This window comes from Thunnus albacares, chromosome 19 (assembly GCF_914725855.1).
Source record: "Thunnus albacares chromosome 19, fThuAlb1.1, whole genome shotgun sequence".
Taxonomy (NCBI): domain Eukaryota; kingdom Metazoa; phylum Chordata; class Actinopteri; order Scombriformes; family Scombridae; genus Thunnus; species Thunnus albacares.
The window spans coordinates 19,307,458-19,325,736 of record NC_058124.1 but is presented as its reverse complement, the minus strand read 5'-3'; the positions used below and the strand labels follow the sequence as shown (position 1 = coordinate 19,325,736).

At 36.9% G+C, this 18,279-nt stretch overlaps 3 protein-coding genes across 3 annotated transcripts; all 3 read left to right on the top strand.

Moving 5' to 3' along the window:
* The first annotated feature begins 3,550 nt into the window (after positions 1-3,550).
* On the top strand, positions 3,551-6,515 carry LOC122969922 (protein Bouncer-like). Its single transcript, XM_044335958.1, has 3 exons — positions 3,551-3,856; positions 4,794-4,904; positions 6,134-6,515. The coding sequence occupies exons 1-3, from the start codon at positions 3,805-3,807 to the stop codon at positions 6,352-6,354; spliced, it is 384 nt and encodes a 127-aa protein (XP_044191893.1). The 5' UTR covers positions 3,551-3,804; the 3' UTR covers positions 6,355-6,515.
* A 2,679-nt stretch (positions 6,516-9,194) lies between these two features.
* On the top strand, positions 9,195-12,119 carry LOC122969923 (protein Bouncer-like). The gene is made up of 3 exons (XM_044335960.1): positions 9,195-9,349; positions 10,284-10,394; positions 11,738-12,119. The coding sequence occupies exons 1-3, from the start codon at positions 9,298-9,300 to the stop codon at positions 11,956-11,958; spliced, it is 384 nt and encodes a 127-aa protein (XP_044191895.1). The 5' UTR covers positions 9,195-9,297; the 3' UTR covers positions 11,959-12,119.
* A 2,669-nt stretch (positions 12,120-14,788) lies between these two features.
* LOC122970309 (protein Bouncer-like) lies at positions 14,789-17,713 on the top strand. The gene is made up of 3 exons (XM_044336438.1): positions 14,789-14,943; positions 15,878-15,988; positions 17,332-17,713. The coding sequence occupies exons 1-3, from the start codon at positions 14,892-14,894 to the stop codon at positions 17,550-17,552; spliced, it is 384 nt and encodes a 127-aa protein (XP_044192373.1). The 5' UTR covers positions 14,789-14,891; the 3' UTR covers positions 17,553-17,713.
* Positions 17,714-18,279: the final 566 nt, after the last annotated feature.

Below are 18,279 nucleotides of genomic sequence, written 5' to 3'. Positions count from 1 at the left end.
GACCAACTTTTTTTTATTGCTTTTTCCCATATAATTTGCTAAGTGTACAGGGCACATAACACGAAAGGAATCAAAAACTCAGACAAGATGTGTCAACATCTCTGTCCAGGATTTTTACATTACCAAAATAACACAACAAACAAAAGCAGCCTGTACCCACCTACCTGTTATACCCTATACCCCTTGGCTGATATCTCTCTTTTTCATGGTTTTATCTTTACTATTTTTATCTTTTATGTTTTATTCTTTAATCTTATCAGTTATAAGCTAACCAAGGAGGGCCTAGAGTGCATTTCACTGCACATTGTGTTGGATGCTTTGTGTACATGACCAATAAAGAACTTTGACTTGACATCGTCTCAATAATTAGGCTACTACAGCCGCTAAATGGCACCTGTCACTCAAACGTGACTATATGTTGTCTCTATATAAAATAAAGAGTACCTACAGATAAAAAATGTCTGTCAATATTTCCATGGTAACCAGATCCAACAAAATTGTGGATTAACTAACTTGGAACTGCTCCAGTTGGGGTTGCCACTGGCAACAAATTGTTTAGCTGAAAACAACTGCAGGATTTGTCATTCACTGACATCTTTTTCTGTTACCTGTTTTCCCAGAGTTCAATGCTACAGGGCGGGTCTCCCTACACACCCGCGGCTGCCTGGACTCAGACCTGTGTGGTGTGACGCTAACTGGTACCCTCCTGAGCGTTGGTTGGACCAGCAGCTTCCAGTGTTGCAACACAACCCTGTGCAACGGAGCCACCTCTGTCCAGCTCTCCCTGACTGTGGCCGTCTGCGCTGCAGTACTGTCCTCTCTGTGGGGCCTGTGGGAGTAATTTTACATGATGTCTCTGTTTCCATAACTCCCCAAGTGGGTTTTTACTGTTTGCACTTATACTATCAATCAATGTACTCTTAACTCAGTGTGTCTTATTCACCTTGTAATAAAGAGATTCAATAAAATTCATGAGATAAAATAAAAGGCATCACAACAACCTGTTGTTCACCTTGTGTCATCATCATAAAATACGGGGTCTTTGAGCACATTGGCAACATTAAGAAATTAAGGTTTTGACATTCCACAGTTACTTTTCAGGCTCTCAGTTTATTTAAATCAGATTGCTTTTAGTTAAACAAATTTTTAAAAATAGTTTCAGCATCACCAGAGTTTTATTCTTGGTATCATGGAGGAGGCTTTGGAACAGTATTTATATCTTCGTGTTAGCAAATAAAACATTTACAGGTCCCTAATGTCCTAATAATTCCCTATAGGACATTTTACAGTAAGAACATTGTATTATGATAGAGTTTAGTTAATTGTTTAGGGTTTATAAGCACCTGTTGATATCCAGAGGAAACTTGCAAAAAAAAAGGTATAATGAATAGAGTTCACTGACTATGTGAAAAGACATTAAGTGTTATTTCTAAAAACTTCTTTAGCCTGAATCAGTAAAGGCAGTGTTTATGTTTAAGTAAAAGATCAGAGTACTTTTTCCACCACTGCACATGGGGCCACAGACAGACACAGACTGAAAAGTATAAGTAATTTTTAAATGTTCTATGTAAAAACATTTAACAAAAGACTGCTGATCTTCTTGCCCTCCTTCAGCCTTCAAGGTCAGCAGTTTGATGAGACTGGAGACTCGAGGCTGCATGGCCACGGCTCTCTGCAACCGAACAGAAACAGGAACCCTCCTGACTGCTGGATACACCATCACCAGTAAATGCTGCAGCACTGACCACTGCAAAGGCACCATACCTCTCCAACTCCCCGTAATTGGTGATCTGGGCGTCACTTTAATGTCTGTTTGGAGGACCTGGGGCCATTAAAACAAACAAATAAAACAAACAAAGGATCCCATTCATCACTGGGTGTTGTCTTTGTCTGCAAGCACTAAATAATCACAAACAGGTTTTTTCGCTATAAATGCCAAACTTAAAGGATGGGTTCACCATTTTTCAAGTCTGTCTTAACACAACAGTCAGGTGCCCAGATGAACACTAAAATAGGTTTTTCTCGCCATAATTTTTGAGTTTTAAGTTTCAATACAGACTTGAAAAATTGTGAACCTATCCTTTAATGAAAATTATATACTCATCTATATACAGTACCATTCAAAAGTTTGGACACACATTCCCATTTCACTTAAAGGGGACTTATTATGCTCATTTCCAGCTCTATACTTTTATTCTGGGACTTCATTTGAGTAGCTTTGCATGATTCACAGTTCAAGAAACTCCTTATTTATCTTATGCTGGCCCTTTATGCAGCGCCTTAGTTAAGCCTCTGTCTCTTAACAGGCAGTCTTGGCCCCTGTCTCTTTAAGGACCTTCTCCCAGTGAGCCTGCTCTGTTCTGATTGGCCAGCTATCTGGAAATCTGCAGAGGGAGAAGGGTCTATCTGCAGTCTTGCAGACCTACATGACACACCCACAATACTGCGTGACACATCCGCTTTACTACATGACATACCCCCCCCGACACCTAACCCTGACCCTGACCCTAACCCTGACCCTAACCCCTAACACTAAACCTAACCATCTCACTGCTCATGCCTAAACCTAATCAAGTGGGTGTTTCATGTAGATACTGTGAGTCTGCAGATAGACCTACTTGTGCCAAGGGACAAAACTATCAGAATTGTGTTAAGTTACCACTGATGCAAACCCAACATTTCCTGCTTTACTGCTTCAAATCTAAATGGGAGACTTTTACTGTGAAGAATTTACAGGAAATGAAACATATTCCTCACCAAATTAGCAGGGCTTGGTTATCAGTGCTAAAAAAAATGGGTGACACAACAACATATTGAAGTATTTGGAGCTATTTGTTCAATGGATCAGTTAGCAATACTGCAGGGAGGAATAGTACAAGCAGAAACAGCCACAGTGATGATGATGTTTGATGAAGAGCTGCAGATGACCAGCACACCTCCAACATGTAATCTACTTATTTTACTTTGCCGTACTGTGTGTGGTTAGACTACCCCCAAAACAATGGAAAAATGCCATTATGTTAGCAGAGCGGAGCAGTGAACTTGCGCACTGTGTGTGGAGCAGATGACCAAATAAAGAAATCAGTCACAGGCCGACATTAGCTTGGACTGAAAGTAGCAAAAACTGTTGGAAAGCGAGCGTTCAGAGCAGTCTGAAGCCGGTGATTTTGCTCACAGGGATTGCTTAGATTACTACATTATTTGACACTTTGACCATGTTTAACATGAACATCCGATATTGTAACATTATGACTGAAAATAAGGAAAAGCATAATTGGTCCCCTTTAAATGAGAAAGTATGTCCATACTTTTGACTGATATATACACTGTGATAGTCCTAATGTTATTGTCTGCTATATTTTGAAATTTGGGGTTTTAAGAGAATATAAACACTGCCTGAAAGCTTAACATAATAAAATATTTTGAAGTCTCATGAACTTTGAAAAACTATCTTTTGCCACCACAAAGGAAACTTTTTACTGCATGAAACCTTTGACTCTATATGTATATACAGTATAATCTCAGCCAATAAAAAAAAACTATTGAAAATGCTTAAACATAATTTGCGTTTTACTTTCCTGTAGGCTGTGAATGGTTGAATTGTTTAAAAATGTCTAAATTAATAATTGTCTAAAAATGCAAAACCTGATGAACGTCATCCTTGCACGTCGCTTTATCCATTCAGTCCTACCAGACATCAGGTCATTGCTTTCTCAGAAGCTTGCTTGACTGAGACAGGTATTTAGACCTTTAAGTTCTTTTTTGAATAGAAAGGAATCCGTTGACCTTGTTACCCCGAGAAGGATGAATAACTTTTGGAAAGCAGCGATTCTCCTGGGTGCCTTCATCGCAGCAGGTAAGTTGAGCACAACTAGAATAAGTAGAGAAAACTGAACCTTTAAATATTATTGCACTTATTGTTGTGGAACAAAATGTCTTTAATTAAAAATCTTAAAGGTTATGGTCTGTTAATCTTAGCTCAAAACCAATTAAGTACATGTGTGTTAAATACCAACACTATAATTGGTGGACAAATGTTAAATAAAATGGTACATACTTTGATTGCACTTAATAATAATAATAATAATAATAATAATCATCATCATCATCATCATCATTATCATAATAACAACAACAATGTAACCAAGAGTCCTGGGTTCAAATAATTGTGTAAACTTAATAAGACAACAATAAACAGGACGATAGATGTTATAGCAGGTCAAGCAGCAACCACTTCCTTTTTATTTGCATTCAACAACACATGTTCAAAAGCAGAAGTCTGCCAACCATTTCATGCTCTACAGCAACTCAGAATGACACATTACCATTATGGAAGCACATAGTAAAATATTAAACAGTCTGTTACAATATTATTAATAATAATAATAATAACAATTTGTATCGCACTTTTCTCACAAAGTGTTCCTAGCTTGAGTTTAAGGGTAAAGGGCTAATAATAAAAATGGGTAAAGGGTTAATAGTAAAAATGATCACAGGTTGAAGAAATATTTGTCATTGTAAGCATTATTATGATTATTATCAAACTAGTAAAACTATAATAAAAAAAAAACCTCACATCATTCAGTGGATGACACAGTAGCATGACAAGATATAAGCTTTGAACTTAATAACCTCACAAAGGACTTAATTGTCATCTATTAATATGCAAGATATTTTGGATGCCAGTGGCTTTACATAGCTTTACATAGATTTACATAGCTTTACATAGGAAACCTCAAAACAATTTTGTTACTGTAAACCTGAGTATCACATTTATCTTCCTTCTTTTTCAGCACAGTGCCTGACCTGTCGTCAGTGCCCAGTTGGCATACTTGGGACGTGCCTGTTTGGATCAGATGTCACATGTAACAATGCAACTGAGAGGTGCTACACTGGAGAAGCACGTAAGGAAACCTCTACAACAGATTCATCGTAACTACGCTGGTTAGGTTGAAATGTACCTATATATAGAAAAATATAGTAAAACTTAACATCATGAAATTTAGTTTAGGGTATGATTTCTGCAAATGAAAACACGATAAAAAATCTAAATAAATCATCATCAAAATCATGTCTGGCACAACTACAACTTTACATCTTAATTAAAACCTACTAACAACAAGCATTACTTGAGATTTGGAGTTCACTCTTGACCTTGGAAACAACAGCTGACAAACAATTTCACCTCAAAGTCCACTTAGTAGCTGTTCCGAAGCTTTTGACTCTATTGCAAGATCCTCATTTGCCCAATCGTCATTGAATTATAGTGTAATGCTCAAACTTTCCTAGAAGTTTTGATAATATATATATGAAGTATGAACATCTACAGTCGAAAGCTCAAGAACAGCTGCTAAGTAGACTTTCCAGTGAGACTGTAAAACTGACATATATGACTTCATCAGAGAAAACCAGCAAACCTGAAATGTTTTTTTAAAAGCTTGACATTAATGTGGACAGCAATATCTTCCATTGATATAGCTCTCATTGAGATTAAGATCTCTTTTCCAAGAGAGACCTGAAAACAAACATTCATAAGACAAGAACACAATCAGCAGACAAAGACAACATAACTACACAATAAACAAAGAATTAATAAAAACAGTTGCAAGAATCATAAAAACATCAGATAATAAAGCAACATTTGCACATGTAGAACTGTGGAAACAAGTTTTTCTTTTTATGACCAACTTTTTTTTATTGCTTTTTCCCATATAATTTGCTAAGTGTACAGGGCACATAACACGAAAGGAATCAAAAACTGAGACAAGATGTGTCAACATCTCTGTCCAGGATTTTTACATTACCAAAATAACACAACAAACAAAAGCAGCCTGTACCCACCTACCCGTTATACCCTATACCCCTTGGCTGCAATCTCTCTTTTTCATGGTTTTATCTTTATTGCTATTTTTATCTTTTATGTTTTATTCTTTAATCTTATCAGTTATAAGCTAACGTAGGAGGGCCTAAAGTGCATTTCACTGCACATTGTGTTGGATGCTTTGTGTACATGACCAATAAAGAACTTTGACTTGACATCGTCTCAATAATTAGGCTACTACAGCCGCTAAATGGCACCTGTCACTCGGATTTGTCATTCACTGACATCTTTTTCTGTTACCTGTTTTCCCAGAGTTCAATACTACAGAGAAGGTCTCCCTACATATCCGCGGCTGCCTGGACTCAGACCTGTGTAAGAAGCAGCCAACTGGTACCATCCTGGGCATTCAATACACCAGCAGTTTCAACTGTTGCAACACAGCCCTGTGCAACGGAGCCACCTCTGTCCAGCTCTCCCTGACTGTGGCCGTCTGCGCTGCAGTACTGTCCTCTCTGTGGGGCCTGTGGGAGTAATTTTACATGATGTCTCTGTTTCCATAACTCCCCAAGTGGGTTTTTACTGTTTGCACTTATACTATCAATCAATGTACTCTTAACTCAGTGTGTCTTATTCACCTTGTAATAAAGAGACTGATTCAATAAATTCATGAGATAAAATAAAATAAAAGGCATCACAACAACCTGTTGTTCACCTTGTGTCATCATCATAAAATACGGGGTCTTTTAGCACATTGGCAACATTAAGAAATTAAGGTTTTGACATTCCACAGTTACTTTTCAGGCTCTCAGTTTATTTAAATTGGATTGCTTTTAGTTAAACAAATTTTTAAAAATAGTTTCAGCATCACCAGAGTTTTATTCTTGGTATCATGGAGGAGGCTTTGGAACAGTATTTATATCTTCGTGTTAGCAAATAAAACATTTACAGGTCCCTAATGTCCTAATAATTCCCTATAGGACATTTTAAAGTAAGAACATTGTATTATGATAGAGTTTAGTTAATTGTTCAGGGTTTATAAGCACCTGTTGATATCCAGAGGAAACTTGCAAAAAAAGGTATAATGAATAGAGTTCACTGACTATGTGAAAAGACATTAAGTGTTATTTCTAAAAACTTCTTTAGCCTGAATCAGTAAAGGCAGTGTTTATGTTTAAGTGAAAGATCAGAGTACTTTTTCCACCACTGCACATGGGGCCACAGACAGACACAGACTGAAAAGTATAAGTAATTTTTAAATGTTCTATGTAAAAACATTTAACAAAAGACTGCTGATCTTCTTGCCCTCCTTCAGCCTTCAAGGTCAGCAGTTTGATGAGACTGGAGACTCGAGGCTGCATGGCCACGGCTCTCTGCAACCGAACAGAAACAGGAACCCTCCTGACTGCTGGATACACCATCACCAGTAAATGCTGCAGCACTGACCACTGCAAAGGCACCATACCTCTCCAACTCCCCGTAATTTGTGATCTGGGCGTCACTTTAATGTCTGTTTGGAGGACCTGGGGCCATTAAAACAAACAAATAAAACAAACAAAGGATCCCATTCATCACTGGGTGTTGTCTTTGTCTGCAAGCACTAAATAATCACAAACAGGTTTTTTCGCTATAAATGCCAAACTTAAAGGATGGGTTCACCATTTTTCAAGTCTGTCTTAACACAACAGTCAGGTGCCCAGATGAACACTAAAATAGGTTTTTCTCGCCATAATTTTTGAGTTTTAAGTTTCAATACAGACTTGAAAAATTGTGAACCTATCCTTTAATGAAAATTATATACTCATCTATATACAGTACCATTCAAAAGTTTGGACACACATTCCCATTTCACTTAAAGGGGACTTATTATGCTCATTTCCAGCTCTATACTTTTATTCTGGGACTTCATTTGAGTAGCTTTGCATGATTCACAGTTCAAGAAACTCCTTATTTATCTTATGCTGGCCCTTTATGCAGCGCCTTAGTTAAGCCTCTGTCTCTTAACAGGCAGTCTTGGCCCCTGTCTCTTTAAGGACCTTCTCCCAGTGAGCCTGCTCTGCTATCTGGAAATCTGCAGAGGGAGAAAGGTCTATCTGCAGTCTTGCAGACCTACATGACACACCCACAATACTGCGTGACACATCCGCTTTACTAAATGACACCCCCCCCCCCCCCCCCCCCGACACCTAACCCTGACCCTGACCCTAACCCTGACCCTAACCCCTAACACTAAACCTAACCATCTCACTGCTCATGCCTAAACCTAATCAAGTGGGTGTTTCATGTAGATACTGTGAGTCTGCAGATAGACCTACTTGTGCCGAGGGACAAAACTATCAGAATTGTGTTAAGTTACCACTGATGCAAACCCAACATTTCCTGCTTTACTGCTTCAAATCTAAATGGGAGACTTTTACTGTGAAGAATTTACAGGAAATGAAACGTATTCCTCACCAAATTAGCAGGGCTTGGTTATCAGTGCTAAAAAAAATGGGTGACACAACAACATATTGAAGTATTTGGAGCTATTTGTTCAATGGATCAGTTAGCAATACTGCAGGGAGGAATAGTACAAGCAGAAACAGCCACAGTGATGATGATGTTTGATGAAGAGCTGCAGATGACCAGCACACCTCCAACATGTAATCTACTTATTTTACTTTGCCGTGCTGTGTGTGGTTAGACTACCCCCAAAACAATGAAAAAATGCCATTATGTTAGCAGAGCGGAGCAGTGAACTTGCGCACTTGCGAAATCTGTCACAGGCCGACGTTAGCTTGGACTGAAAGTAGCAAAAACTGTTGGAAAGCGAGCGTTCAGAGCAGTCTGAAGCCGGTGATTTTGCTCACAGGGATTGCTTAGATTACTACATTATTTGACACTTTGACCATGTTTAACATGAACATCCGATATTGTAACATTATGACTGAAAATAAGGAAAAGCATAATTGGTCCCCTTTAAATGAGAAAGTATGTCCATACTTTTGACTGATATATACACTGTGATAGTCCTAATGTTATTGTCTGCTATATTTTGAAATTTGGGGTTTTAAGAGAATATAAACACTGCCTGAAAGCTTAACATAATAAAATATTTTGAAGTCTCATGAACTTTGAAAAACTATCTTTTGCCACCACAAAGGAAACTTTTTACTGCATGAAACCTTTGACTCTATATGTATATACAGTATAATCTCAGCTAATAAAAAAAAAAATATTGAAAATGCTTTAACATAATTTACGTTTTACTTTCCTGTAGGCTGTGAATGGTTGAATTGTTTAAAAATGTCTAAATTAATAATTGTCTAAAAATGCAAAACCTGATGAACGTCATCCTTGCACATCGCTTTATCCATTCAGTCCTACCAGACATCAAGTCATTGCTCTCTCAGAAGCTTGCTTGTCTGACACAGGTATTTAGACCTTTAAGTTCTTTTTTGAATAGAAAGGAATCCGTTGACCTTGTTACCCCGAGAAGGATGAATAACTTTTGGAAAGCAGCGATTCTCCTGGGTGCCTTCATCGCAGCAGGTAAGTTGAGCACAACTAGAATAAGTAGAGAAAACTGAACCTTTAAATATTATTGCACTTATTGTTGTGGAACAAAATGTCTTTAATTAAAAATCTTAAAGGTTATGGTCTGTTAATCTTAGCTCAAAACCAATTAAGTACATGTGTGTTAAATACCAACACTATAATTGGTGGACAAATGTTAAATAAAATGGTACATACTTTGATTGCACTTAATAATAATAATAATAATAATAATAATCATCATCATCATCATCATTATCATAATAACAACAACAATGTAACCAAGAGTCCTGGGTTCAAATAATTGTGTAAACTTAATAAGACAACAATAAACAGGACGATAGATGTTATAGCAGGTCAAGCAGCAACCACTTCCTTTTTATTTGCATTCAACAACACATGTTCAAAAGCAGAAGTCTGCCAACCATTTCATGCTCTACAGCAACTCAGAATGACACATTACCATTATGGAAGCACATAGTAAAATATTAAACAGTCTGTTACAATATTATTAATAATAATAATAATAACAATTTGTATCGCACTTTTCTCACAAAGTGTTCCTAGCTTGAGTTTAAGGGTAAAGGGCTAATAATAAAAATGGGTAAAGGGTTAATAGTAAAAATGATCACAGGTTGAAGAAATATTTGTCATTGTAAGCATTATTATGATTATTATCAAACTAGTAAAACTATAATAAAAAAAAAACCTCACATCATTCAGTGGATGACACAGTAGCATGACAAGATATAAGCTTTGAACTTAATAACCTCACAAAGGACTTAATTGTCATCTATTAATATGCAAGATATTTTGGATGCCAGTGGCTTTACATAGCTTTACATAGATTTACATAGCTTTACATAGGAAACCTCAAAACAATTTTGTTACTGTAAACCTGAGTATCACATTTATCTTCCTTCTTTTTCAGCACAGTGCCTGACCTGTCGTCAGTGCCCAGTTGGCATACTTGGGACGTGCCTGTTTGGATCAGATGTCACATGTAACAATGCAACTGAGAGGTGCTACACTGGAGAAGCACGTAAGGAAACCTCTACAACAGATTCATCGTAACTACGCTGGTTAGGTTGAAATGTACCTATATATAGAAAAATATAGTAAAACTTAACATCATGAAATTTAGTTTAGGGTATGATTTCTGCAAATGAAAACACGATAAAAAATCTAAATAAATCATCATCAAAATCATGTCTGGCACAACTACAACTTTACATCTTAATTAAAACCTACTAACAACAAGCATTACTTGAGATTTGGAGTTCACTCTTGACCTTGGAAACAACAGCTGACAAACAATTTCACCTCAAAGTCCACTTAGTAGCTGTTCCGAAGCTTTTGACTCTATTGCAAGATCCTCATTTGCCCAATCGTCATTGAATTATAGTGTAATGCTCAAACTTTCCTAGAAGTTTTGATAATATATATATGAAGTATGAACATCTACAGTCGAAAGCTCAAGAACAGCTGCTAAGTAGACTTTCCAGTGAGACTGTAAAACTGACATATGACTTCATCAGAGAAAACCAGCAAACCTGAAATGTGTTTTTTTAAATGTTTTTAATGCTTGACATTAATGTGGACAGCAAAATCTTCTAATGATATAGCAGAGGCACATCAGAGACACATAGTTTATGCTTTTCAAGGACCAAAAACCCTATGGGCTCCTATTTTTTATTTATTTAATCTTTATATAATCGGGCAGTCTCACTGAGAGTCTCAGGGTCTCTCTTTTCCAAGAGAGACCTGAAAACAAACATTCATAAGACAAGAACACAATCAGCAGACAGAGACAACATAACACATACACAATAATCAAAGAATTAATAAAAACAGTTGCAAGAATCATAAAAACATCAGATAATAAAGCAACATGAGCACATGTAGAACTGTGGAAACAAGTTTTTCTTTTTATGACCAACTTTTTTTTATTGCTTTTTCCCATATAATTTGCTAAGTGTACAGGGCACATAACACGAAAGGAATCAAAAACTGAGACAAGATGTGTCAACATCTCTGTCCAGGATTTTTACATTACCAAAATAACACAACAAACAAAAGCAGCCTGTACCCACCTACCCGTTATACCCTATACCCCTTGGCTGCAATCTCTCTTTTTCATGGTTTTATCTTTATTGCTATTTTTATCTTTTATGTTTTATTCTTTAATCTTATCAGTTATAAGCTAACGTAGGAGGGCCTAAAGTGCATTTCACTGCACATTGTGTTGGATGCTTTGTGTACATGACCAATAAAGAACTTTGACTTGACATCGTCTCAATAATTAGGCTACTACAGCCGCTAAATGGCACCTGTCACTCGGATTTGTCATTCACTGACATCTTTTTCTGTTACCTGTTTTCCCAGAGTTCAATACTACAGAGAAGGTCTCCCTACATATCCGCGGCTGCCTGGACTCAGACCTGTGTAAGAAGCAGCCAACTGGTACCATCCTGGGCATTCAATACACCAGCAGTTTCAACTGTTGCAACACAGCCCTGTGCAACGGAGCCACCTCTGTCCAGCTCTCCCTGACTGTGGCCGTCTGCGCTGCAGTACTGTCCTCTCTGTGGGGCCTGTGGGAGTAATTTTACATGATGTCTCTGTTTCCATAACTCCCCAAGTGGGTTTTTACTGTTTGCACTTATACTATCAATCAATGTACTCTTAACTCAGTGTGTCTTATTCACCTTGTAATAAAGAGACTGATTCAATAAATTCATGAGATAAAATAAAATAAAAGGCATCACAACAACCTGTTGTTCACCTTGTGTCATCATCATAAAATACGGGGTCTTTTAGCACATTGGCAACATTAAGAAATTAAGGTTTTGACATTCCACAGTTACTTTTCAGGCTCTCAGTTTATTTAAATTGGATTGCTTTTAGTTAAACAAATTTTTAAAAATAGTTTCAGCATCACCAGAGTTTTATTCTTGGTATCATGGAGGAGGCTTTGGAACAGTATTTATATCTTCGTGTTAGCAAATAAAACATTTACAGGTCCCTAATGTCCTAATAATTCCCTATAGGACATTTTAAAGTAAGAACATTGTATTATGATAGAGTTTAGTTAATTGTTCAGGGTTTATAAGCACCTGTTGATATCCAGAGGAAACTTGCAAAAAAAGGTATAATGAATAGAGTTCACTGACTATGTGAAAAGACATTAAGTGTTATTTCTAAAAACTTCTTTAGCCTGAATCAGTAAAGGCAGTGTTTATGTTTAAGTGAAAGATCAGAGTACTTTTTCCACCACTGCACATGGGGCCACAGACAGACACAGACTGAAAAGTATAAGTAATTTTTAAATGTTCTATGTAAAAACATTTAACAAAAGACTGCTGATCTTCTTGCCCTCCTTCAGCCTTCAAGGTCAGCAGTTTGATGAGACTGGAGACTCGAGGCTGCATGGCCACGGCTCTCTGCAACCGAACAGAAACAGGAACCCTCCTGACTGCTGGATACACCATCACCAGTAAATGCTGCAGCACTGACCACTGCAAAGGCACCATACCTCTCCAACTCCCCGTAATTTGTGATCTGGGCGTCACTTTAATGTCTGTTTGGAGGACCTGGGGCCATTAAAACAAACAAATAAAACAAACAAAGGATCCCATTCATCACTGGGTGTTGTCTTTGTCTGCAAGCACTAAATAATCACAAACAGGTTTTTTCGCTATAAATGCCAAACTTAAAGGATGGGTTCACCATTTTTCAAGTCTGTCTTAACACAACAGTCAGGTGCCCAGATGAACACTAAAATAGGTTTTTCTCGCCATAATTTTTGAGTTTTAAGTTTCAATACAGACTTGAAAAATTGTGAACCTATCCTTTAATGAAAATTATATACTCATCTATATACAGTACCATTCAAAAGTTTGGACACACATTCCCATTTCACTTAAAGGGGACTTATTATGCTCATTTCCAGCTCTATACTTTTATTCTGGGACTTCATTTGAGTAGCTTTGCATGATTCACAGTTCAGGAAACTCCTTATTTATCTTATGCTGGCCCTTTATGCAGCGCCTTAGTTAAGCCTCTGTCTCTTAACAGGCAGTCTTGGCCCCTGTCTCTTTAAGGACCTTCTCCCAGTGAGCCTGCTCTGCTATCTGGAAATCTGCAGAGGGAGAAAGGTCTATCTGCAGTCTTGCAGACCTACATGACACACCCACAATACTGCGTGACACATCCGCTTTACTACATGACATACCCCCACAACACCTAACCCTAACCCTGACCCTAACCCTGACCCTAACCCCTAACACTAAACCTAACCATCTCACTGCTCATGCCTAAACCTAATCAAGTGGATGTTTCATGTAGATACTGTGAGTCTGCAGATAGACCTACTTGTGCCGAGGGACAAAACTATCAGAATTGTGTTAAGTTACCACTGATGCAAACCCAACATTTCTTGCTTTACTGCTTCAAATCTAAATGGGAGACTTTTACTGTGAAGAATTTACAGGAAATGAAACGTATTCCTCACCAAATTAGCAGGGCTTGGTTATCAGTGCTAAAAAAAAACAGGTGACACAACAACATATTGAAGTATTTGGAGCTATTTGTTCAATGGATCAGTTAGCAATACTGCAGGGAGGAATAGTACAAGCAGAAACAGCCACAGTGATGATGATGTTTGATGAAGAGCTGCAGATGACCAGCACACCTCCAACATGTAATCTACTTATTTTACTTTGCCGTGCTGTGTGTGGTTAGACTACCCCCAAAACAATGAAAAAATGCCATTATGTTAGCAGAGCGGAGCAGTGAACTTGCGCACTTGCGAAATCTGTCACAGGCCGACGTTAGCTTGGACTGAAAGTAGCAAAAACTGTTGGAAAGCGAGCGTTCAGAGCAGTCTGAAGCCGGTGATTTTGCTCACAGGGATTGCTTAGATTACTACATTATTTGACACTTTGACCATGTTTAACATGAACATCCGATATTGTAACATTATGACTGAAAATAAGGAAAAGCATAATTGGTCCCCTTTAAATGAGAAAGTATGTCCATACTTTTGACTGATATATACACTGTGATAGTCCTAATGTTATTGTCTGCTATATTTTGAAATTTGGGGTTTTAAGAGAATATAAACACTGCCTGAAAGCTTAACATAATAAAATATTTTGAAGTCTCATGAACTTTGAAAAACTATCTTTTGCCACCACAAAGGAAACTTTTTACTGCATGAAACCTTTGACTCTATATGTATATACAGTATAATCTCAGCTAATAAAAAAAAAAATATTGAAAATGCTTTAACATAATTTACGTTTTACTTTCCTGTAGGCTGTGAATGGTTGAATTGTTTAAAAATGTCTAAATTAATAATTGTCTAAAAATGCAAAACCTGATGAACGTCATCCTTGCACATCGCTTTATCCATTCAGTCCTACCAGACATCAAGTCATTGCTCTCTCAGAAGCTTGCTTGTCTGACACAGGTATTTAGACCTTTAAGTTCTTTTTTGAATAGAAAGGAATCCGTTGACCTTGTTACCCCGAGAAGGATGAATAACTTTTGGAAAGCAGCGATTCTCCTGGGTGCCTTCATCGCAGCAGGTAAGTTGAGCACAACTAGAATAAGTAGAGAAAACTGAACCTTTAAATATTATTGCACTTATTGTTGTGGAACAAAATGTCTTTAATTAAAAATCTTAAAGGTTATGGTCTGTTAATCTTAGCTCAAAACCAATTAAGTACATGTGTGTTAAATACCAACACTATAATTGGTGGACAAATGTTAAATAAAATGGTACATACTTTGATTGCACTTAATAATAATAATAATAATAATAATAATCATCATCATCATCATCATTATCATAATAACAACAACAATGTAACCAAGAGTCCTGGGTTCAAATAATTGTGTAAACTTAATAAGACAACAATAAACAGGACGATAGATGTTATAGCAGGTCAAGCAGCAACCACTTCCTTTTTATTTGCATTCAACAACACATGTTCAAAAGCAGAAGTCTGCCAACCATTTCATGCTCTACAGCAACTCAGAATGACACATTACCATTATGGAAGCACATAGTAAAATATTAAACAGTCTGTTACAATATTATTAATAATAATAATAATAACAATTTGTATCGCACTTTTCTCACAAAGTGTTCCTAGCTTGAGTTTAAGGGTAAAGGGCTAATAATAAAAATGGGTAAAGGGTTAATAGTAAAAATGATCACAGGTTGAAGAAATATTTGTCATTGTAAGCATTATTATGATTATTATCAAACTAGTAAAACTATAATAAAAAAAAAACCTCACATCATTCAGTGGATGACACAGTAGCATGACAAGATATAAGCTTTGAACTTAATAACCTCACAAAGGACTTAATTGTCATCTATTAATATGCAAGATATTTTGGATGCCAGTGGCTTTACATAGCTTTACATAGATTTACATAGCTTTACATAGGAAACCTCAAAACAATTTTGTTACTGTAAACCTGAGTATCACATTTATCTTCCTTCTTTTTCAGCACAGTGCCTGACCTGTCGTCAGTGCCCAGTTGGCATACTTGGGACGTGCCTGTTTGGATCAGATGTCACATGTAACAATGCAACTGAGAGGTGCTACACTGGAGAAGCACGTAAGGAAACCTCTACAACAGATTCATCGTAACTACGCTGGTTAGGTTGAAATGTACCTATATATAGAAAAATATAGTAAAACTTAACATCATGAAATTTAGTTTAGGGTATGATTTCTGCAAATGAAAACACGATAAAAAATCTAAATAAATCATCATCAAAATCATGTCTGGCACAACTACAACTTTACATCTTAATTAAAACCTACTAACAACAAGCATTACTTGAGATTTGGAGTTCACTCTTGACCTTGGAAACAACAGCTGACAAACAATTTCACCTCAAAGTCCACTTAGTAGCTGTTCCGAAGCTTTTGACTCTATTGCAAGATCCTCATTTGCCCAATCGTCATTGAATTATAGTGTAATGCTCAAACTTTCCTAGAAGTTTTGATAATATATATATGAAGTATGAACATCTACAGTCGAAAGCTCAAGAACAGCTGCTAAGTAGACTTTCCAGTGAGACTGTAAAACTGACATATGACTTCATCAGAGAAAACCAGCAAACCTGAAATGTGTTTTTTTAAATGTTTTTAATGCTTGACATTAATGTGGACAGCAAAATCTTCTAATGATATAGCAGAGGCACATCAGAGACACATAGTTTATGCTTTTCAAGGACCAAAAACCCTATGGGCTCCTATTTTTTATTTATTTAATCTTTATATAATCGGGCAGTCTCACTGAGAGTCTCAGGGTCTCTCTTTTCCAAGAGAGACCTGAAAACAAACATTCATAAGACAAGAACACAATCAGCAGACAGAGACAACATAACACATACACAATAATCAAAGAATTAATAAAAACAGTTGCAAGAATCATAAAAACATCAGATAATAAAGCAACATGAGCACATGTAGAACTGTGGAAACAAGTTTTTCTTTTTATGACCAACTTTTTTTTATTGCTTTTTCCCATATAATTTGCTAAGTGTACAGGGCACATAACACGAAAGGAATCAAAAACTCAGACAAGATGTGTCAACATCTCTGTCCAGGATTTTTACATTACCAAAATAACACAACAAACAAAAGCAGCCTGTACCCACCTACCCGTTATACCCTATACCCCTTGGCTGCAATCTCTCTTTTTCATGGTTTTATCTTTATTGCTATTTTTATCTTTTATGTTTTATTCTTTAATCTTATCAGTTATAAGCTAACGTAGGAGGGCCTAAAGTGCATTTCACTGCACATTGTGTTGGATGCTTTGTGTACATGACCAATAAAGAACTTTGACTTGACATCGTCTCAATAATTAGGCTACTACAGCCGCTAAATGGCACCTGTCACTCGGATTTGTCATTCACTGACATCTTTTTCTGTTACCTGTTTTCCCAGAGTTCAATACTACAGAGAAGGTCTCCCTACATATCCGCGGCTGCCTGGACTCAGACCTGTGTAAGAAGCAGCCAACTGGTACCATCCTGGGCATTCAATACACCAGCAGTTTCAACTGTTGCAACACAGCCCTGTGCAACGGAGCCACCTCTGTCCAGCTCTCCCTGACTGTGGCCGTCTGCGCTGCAGTACTGTCCTCTCTGTGGGGCCTGTGGGAGTAATTTTACATGATGTCTCTGTTTCCATAACTCCCCAAGTGGGTTTTTACTGTTTGCACTTATACTATCAATCAATGTACTCTTAACTCAGTGTGTCTTATTCACCTTGTAATAAAGAGACTGATTCAATAAATTCATGAGATAAAATAAAATAAAAGGCATCACAACAACCTGTTGTTCACCTTGTGTCATCATCATAAAATACGGGGTCTTTTAGCACATTGGCAACATTAAGAAATTAAGGTTTTGACATTCCACAGTTACTTTTCAGGCTCTCAGTTTATTTAAATTGGATTGCTTTTAGTTAAACAAATTTTTAAAAATAGTTTCAGCATCACCAGAGTTTTATTCTTGGTATCATGGAGGAGGCTTTGGAACAGTTTTTATATCTTCGTGTTAGCAAATAAAACATTTACAGGTCCCTAATGTCCTAATAATTCCCTATAGGACATTTTAAAGTAAGAACATTGTATTATGATAGAGTTTAGTTAATTGTTCAGGGTTTATAAGCACCTGTTGATATCCAGAGGAAACTTGCAAAAAAAGGTATAATGAATAGAGTTCACTGACTATGTGAAAAGACATTAAGTGTTATTTCTAAAAACTTCTTTAGCCTGAATCAGTAAAGGCAGTGTTTATGTTTAAGTGAAAGATCAGAGTACTTTTTCCACCACTGCACATGGGGCCACAGACAGACACAGACTGAAAAGTATAAGTAATTTTTAAATGT